Source organism: Tachypleus tridentatus, chromosome 9, assembly GCF_004210375.1.
Source record: "Tachypleus tridentatus isolate NWPU-2018 chromosome 9, ASM421037v1, whole genome shotgun sequence".
NCBI lineage: Eukaryota > Metazoa > Arthropoda > Merostomata > Xiphosura > Limulidae > Tachypleus > Tachypleus tridentatus.
The window spans coordinates 165,223,521-165,230,411 of NC_134833.1; the positions used below are offsets into that span (position 1 = coordinate 165,223,521).

The 6,891-nt window shown below is 36.5% G+C and overlaps 1 protein-coding gene across 1 annotated transcript in view; it reads right to left on the minus strand.

Annotated features, from left to right (window-relative positions):
* The window catches only part of LOC143227567 (uncharacterized), a 33,010-nt gene extending 26,853 nt beyond the window's left edge, over nt 1-6,157 (minus strand). Inside the window, exon 1 of the mRNA XM_076458996.1 lies at nt 6,043-6,157. Within this exon, the coding sequence (XP_076315111.1) occupies nt 6,043-6,122 (80 nt within the window). The 5' untranslated portion in view covers nt 6,123-6,157. The remainder of the gene's footprint in view (nt 1-6,042) is intronic.
* Between the last annotated feature and the right edge of the window lie 734 nt (nt 6,158-6,891).

Genomic DNA, 6,891 nt, shown 5'->3' on the forward strand with positions numbered 1-6,891 from the left:
TGCTGTTCATCGGGTTGTGGATGTCTTGTGTTATGTGTCTGACTATCGGGCGTTTCTCGCCACATTTCGAGAATATGTCCCCATTTTTCGGGGCCCCGCTGTGTGGAGACTCAACTTCTCCCTCCTTGCCGAGGATCGGGTTGGAGACGCTTTGCTTGCCCTTCTTCGGGGGCTCTGTTCTGTGAAGTCTATCAATGTGTCTTGGTGGGCGGGTCTCAAGGATGCCTGTGCCTCCTTTCTGAGGCAAGCTGGCATGCGGCTTTCGCGGGCCCGCCGCCTGGACTTATGGGGCAAGCAGGACATCTTGGTTGCCTTGCTACATGGCGGACCGACAGATCTCCTTGAGGCGGACTACAAGCGCCTGGATTCCTGGACGTTTCCCCATCTCTGGCGGCCGGACGTCTCGCCCCTTTGTACTTTGGTGGTGGGTCGAGTGGAGATCGACTTCTGAGCTGCCCTGCCTCCACTATCGCTTCTTGTGTTTTTGTTTATATTAATGTTGTGTATATTTACTGTTTTCTTTTTGTTCACATTAATCTTTGAATATATTTATTTTTTTTACATTTTTTCGTATTTACGTTTGTATATATTCATGTTTTTACGCTTGTTTATATTTCTTGTCTTGCCTTTTTGTCCTGTTTTCTTTGTTGTTAATAAATTCAAAATGAGAGCAAAAGAGCTGTCTGAAACCTTCAGAAAGAAAATTGTAGCAGCTTATGAGTCTGATAAGGAATTTTAACAAATCCCAAGATTTTGAAATCAGCCATTCCACTGTCCAGAAAATAGTCAACAAGTTGACGGCTTTCTAAACAACTGCCAACGTGCCCAGGTCTGGACGTCCAAGCAAGTTCACCCCGAGAGCAGACCGCAATATTCTAAAAGAGGTCTCCAAACAACCTAACATGTCATTACGGGACCTACAGCAGGCTCTGGTGACTGTCGATGTGAAAGTGCATGCCTCTGCAATCAGAAAGAGACTGCACAAGTTTAATTAGCATGGGAGGTGTGCAAGGAGGAAACCTTTGCTCTCTAAGAGAAACATCAAAGCCAGACTAACGTTTGCCAGAGAGAATGTAAACAAAGACCAGGACTTCTGTAATAATGTTCTTTGGAATAGATTGTCCAAAATTGAATTGAACAGAGGACATGTTTTGCGTAAACCAAATACAGCATTCCAGGAAAAGAACCTCATACCAACTGTAAAGCATAGAGGTGGAAGTGTCATGGTTTGGGGCTGCTTTGCTGTAGCAGGACCTGGACAGCTCACAATAATAGAATCCACCATGAATTCTACTGTGTATCAGAGGGTGCTTGAGGATCATGTGAGACCATCTGTACGAAAATTAAAGCTCAGGCAGAACTGGACTCTGCAACACGACAATGACCCAAAACATGCCAGTAAATCCATCAAGGACTGGCTTAAAACAAAGAAATGGAGAGTCCTGAAATAGCCGAGTCAACGTCCAGATCTTAATCCCATTGAGATGGTATGGGGTGACTAGAAACGGGCTGCACATGCCAAAAACCCTCCATCTCACAGCTGAAAGAATTCTGCATTGAGGAGTGGGGCAAACTTTCTTCAGAGCGATGTCAGAGACTGGTAGATGGCTACAAGAAGCATCTCACTGCCGTTATTTCAGCCAAAGGGGGTAACACTAGCTATTAGGGGCAGAGTGTTCTAACTTTTTCCTCAGTTAGAATATGCATTTTTGTAGAATTAAATTTACAGAAGATTTTGAAAAGTCTTTTCTTTAGTTTTAATTGTTTAGCTATATTCCTATAATCTCTCAGTATTGTTAAAATTGAGATTAAATATCTACCTATCCAAAAATGTTACACAAATACACAGTCTTTCATAGGGTGTCCTAACTTTTTCACATGGCTGTAAATAGTTGAACATCCCTGAGGAAGACAAAAAAAGGCTGGTTTGGCTTTTCGTGGTAAAACATTGAACATTAATGTTGGCATTCCACGGTTAACACAGAAAGGTGAAGTCGTCCAGGGTGGAAGGCTGGAGAAAAACATCGCAGAATTCTTGCTCTCTTTTGCTCAATTGGCTGATTTGGTTTGCAATAGTCGATGAAAGCGAAATTTTGTCGATGGGTGTAGTCAGGCGGTAATCCATCAAGGATTACCGGGAGATGTGTCAGGTTAGTGCAGTAGAATTTGAGATTACAAATTGTAAATACATTACATAATTGTGCCCGGCATGGCCGAGCGCGTTAGGCGTGCAACTCGTAATCCGAGGGTCGCGGATTCGCATGCCAGTCGCGCTAAACATGCTCGCCCTTTGAGCCGTTGGGGCGTTATAATGTGACGGTCAATCCCACTATTCGTTGGTAAAAGCCCAAGAGTTGGCGGTGGGTGGTGATGACTAGCTCCCTTCCCTCTAGTCTTTCACTGGTAAATCAGGGACGGCTGAGGTTTTTCCTCCTGGTTGTGAGTTGTGCAATAGGTTAACAATTTACTCACTTTAAAAACCAGCCTGTTAATGAATCCGCAAGCGATTGGGGCCCTAAGTTCCTTCATGGAATCGAGAGTCTTAATGTAAATGTAATGTAATTACATAATTGCTTTAAAATATGCATGAATATTTCCTGTACCCCAACATATGATACTCAGCATTATGGTAAGCTCCACACGTTTATCCTCTTTTCAATTAGGACATGTACTTGAGTAAGTTGTATCAATATGTAAAATTTACACGCAGTGATTTCATGTTACAGATGTTAGAGTCAGTATTCATAGTGTTGTTTTGTTATAAGGAAATTAAAACAGACTTATTTCAAGCTGTGTTTGTAACTCGTTGATGATGAGAATATACAGAAGAGACGATTCAGTAATATATATGTACAAGTATTATGAAATAAGCGGGAGACAGCTGATAGACGTAGACAATAACAGAAGAGAAGAATGTTAGGCCAAGGAAACGTTCGGTGTGATGGTCACTACGGTAGAAGTGCTAGGCCTAACGCTTAAGAGTAAGACTAACAGTAGTAAATGAGATAAAAATAATAAATTATTAGTTCAAAGCGTGATTAGAAAGTAACTGAATCAGCCTGAATACACTTTGACAAAAGGAACAGAGGATATTTTAAATAAAGAAGACCAAACGATTACAGGAAAAGTAGTATACGACTGAGGTAACTCACGTCAAAATTGTAAGTAAAATATAACAGAATATTAGTACGATAGAAATAGTGAAAAGTAGTTCAGCTTGTCAATTGAAGTTTTAATGTAATTGAGAATGTCTAAGTGCTCTTTTGTTAACTAGAAGAATATAGGTTAAGATATCCGTATAATCACTATAGTGTAAATAATTTGTTGTAAATATGTTAAACTATTTTCGGATATATAATTTGGAAAACTAGTGGAGCGCATGCTGTTCATTTATTGTTGAATTTATCGCTAAGAAATCACATAAACCTAATGCAGAAGAATACTATGCCCAACAACAACACACTATATATTTACACTGAAAGAATACGAGTGAAAGCCTTTAACTGCCAGTTGGCGAACATAACATTAACATCTGATACACAAGCAAAGCTGCCACATGCAACGAATGCATAACAGGAAGTTTTGTAATTTTTGTATCGCTTGGAATTTGAAACATCTGAATTAGATATAGAATGGAGGGTGATAAAAGGTTGGGAATGGAGAGATATACAGAGATTGATTTGATATTACTCACACCTTGCTCCTTCTACCAAGAAGATTCATTGATTATTCTAGTGATGAAGTTTAAGGTGTTGTAGGTGTAAGATCTCAGTGAGAATTTACCCCTATGGAAAGTCCTGAGAACTTAAGGGTTATATAATTTTCAGACTTAGATGTTACAATAAGTAGCGCCCATCACCGGTAAAATATTTTAAGAATTATAAATTATTATTATGAATTATAAAATTCATGCTCTTATAGATTAATAAAGGTGACATTTTACTCAAACATTTGTCTCACAAAAATGGTTGATATGAAAGACAAAAATGTTAAATCAGAATTACTTGTGTTAGCTGCAGTGGTAGAGTATTTAATGTAGGGTCTTACAGAATTTACAAAGTTACAAGTTTATGATTCGGTATCCAATGACCCCACCATAAGATTATAACAAGGAATAATGGTATCAGGCGGAGGATAAACTCAATAAAGGTTCTTCATCACACATGATCATTACTGACCAGCTGAAGGTCTCCCAGAATCGGAGAAATAACTAAAAACAACATATAGAAAGATAAAAACCATTCTGGTTAATTTGGTAGTAGCACCAAATAGTACTCTCTCCAGTTAGTCAAATTGGTGATCTTCTAATAGTAGGTATTATAATCTACTACGTTAGCTGTTATTTCACTAATATTATTTGTTATTCATTATGCTTAATTAAACATGGATTTTGAAAGTAACCGCAAATGAGACACTATGATGTAACAATACTCAACAGAAGAACGAGGAAAACTGAGAAAGTTCTAGCAACGTTATGCAACAATATAAGAAGCAACATTATGCAACAATATAACAACCACCAGTTAGTGAAATACTCACGGTATGATCTTCACACAGTTTTGTAAATAAACCTACGAAGCGCAATGCTTTTCCAACCACATATGTTAGCTTACAGATGAGCTTTTAGGGGTACCAAATAAAGGGTACCTGATGTAGATAGCTCACGAGCTTAAAGTGAAGATAAAAAACATACGGTTTGTTGATGTGTAAGTTGTTGGCGATGTGAATGTATCCATGGTTCGTCTTAATATTGCTGAATTTATTACTTTTTCAGTGGTTAGCTTTATTATACTCATTCCTTCTTTTATTAATGCAATCGTGTTATGCTTTAGTAATGTACCCAAGCATTATGTATGGATACATCTTTATGTATTGATGCATAAATAGTTATAATTGGTTTGATTAAAGTACCCATGGCTGACGATAATCTGTTATGAGCTTTATTAATGTTTCTATGATTCGCTTTATTAATGATGGCGTAATTGTTTATTAATATAACAAAGGATAGCGCCAAAAGTGGCTTAGTTGTATGTCTGAAAACCTATAACGCTACAATCCAGGGTCCGATACTTGTGCTGGGCAAAACACAGATGGCCCATTCTTTAGTTTTATGCTGAAAACCAAAAAAACAAAGTACCAATAGTCGACTCCAGAGAATATAGGATTTCTCGTTATTAATGTATCCATGTTTGTCACTGTTGATGTAAAAATGGTTATTATCAATGGTACATCTATAATTAACTATTAATGTATACATTATTAATGAATTCATTATTGGCTTTATCAATGTATCGATGGTTGGCTTGATTATTGAATACATTATTAGATGGTTGATTTCGTTATTTTATCCAATTTATATCATTGTCAGATGATTATATCATTATTGGCTTTTCTAATTTATCCATGTACGGATTTATTAATGTATAAATGGCTAACTTTAATAATGTTTTCATTTATTGCATCTATAAGTGTAGTTATTTGGTATTCATTACTGACTTCAGTACCATATCCGTTATTTACTTTAACAGTGTATCTGTGGTTGTATTTATTAATGTTTGTCTTTACTTGCGTGACCATTACTAATATATCTATAATTATACTTAATTACTGTGTAAATGTTATATGATACATTTATTTCAGTTTATTAACGTATTCAATACTATCTTTACCAATGTATCTCAGGACGGCTTGTATAGGTGTTAACACTTTTATTAATAAAGCAGAGAACAACATTTCGACCTTCTTAAGTTATAAGCACAGATAGCCCTCGTGTAGCTTTGTGCGAAATTACAAAACAAACAAACTTAAGTTATGTTCAGGTTGAAATGTTGTTATCTGCTTTATTAGTAAAAGTGTTAATACCCATACCAGCCGTCTTGAGATACATGTTTACTTCAAATGGGTTTCTCGTCATCACGAATATCTTTACTAGTGTATAAATGGTTGTACAATCATTGGGTCTTTATTAATGTATCTATTATGGGTTTAAGTTAAGACAATATTTCCGCCATTAGATCATTTTTACTTATACAACAAACTTACCCATCAGCATCAGGTTGAAGGTTATTAGGGTTGACAAAATATGTGTGTAAGTTATTCATTACAACTGGAGTGAAGGCCATCCCGAAGACACTATTCCTGCCATGAGACCCTTATTGTTGGGGAACCACTAAAATCGATAAAAGTTTGAGTATTAATTCTTAATATCGACAAACAACGTTTTTAAACTCAAGAAGGCAAAGTTCTTACTTAAAAAAAACTTTAGATTCAAGTTTCCTTTTCTTGGAATATAAACACTTTTTTAATCTTTCGTGTTATTACCATTTCCAGTTACTACAAAACAGCATAAACTAAAGATACAACCATTTTAAAAAGAAGTTAAGAAATACTATTCACTAAATTCAACATTACAATAATATTTAATAGAACAATTTTTAAACGTATAATAATTTTCCCTCTTCAATTTTCTTAGAGCTACTTTCAACTACAGGTTTAAAAAGTTACTACAATAGTTTTACTTCTTACAAACCTTACTTTCTTATTTTTCTTCGTCTACATGATTGAGTACGTTACATTAAAACGATTTTGGAGCTTCACCATGTCGTTACAGTCCATGTCACCACGTCTGGTCATGTTCTCTGTCTTATGACAGTGTCTGGGCAATAGCCCTACTGTAGATTCCAAAGTACGCTACTCCTCTCTGCATGCCTCTTCTAATCTATCTTGAGAACAAGAACAATGGCGCCTTTCAATAGTTTAACTAGCAACTTGACCGGTTTGTCTTAGAACGGAATAGCATGAATAATTGTTTCATTCTGCAAAAAAATTGTCCTATGCGATTGTTGATCTAATGTCTCGTGGAAGCACATCTTATTTACACGTAACACATAT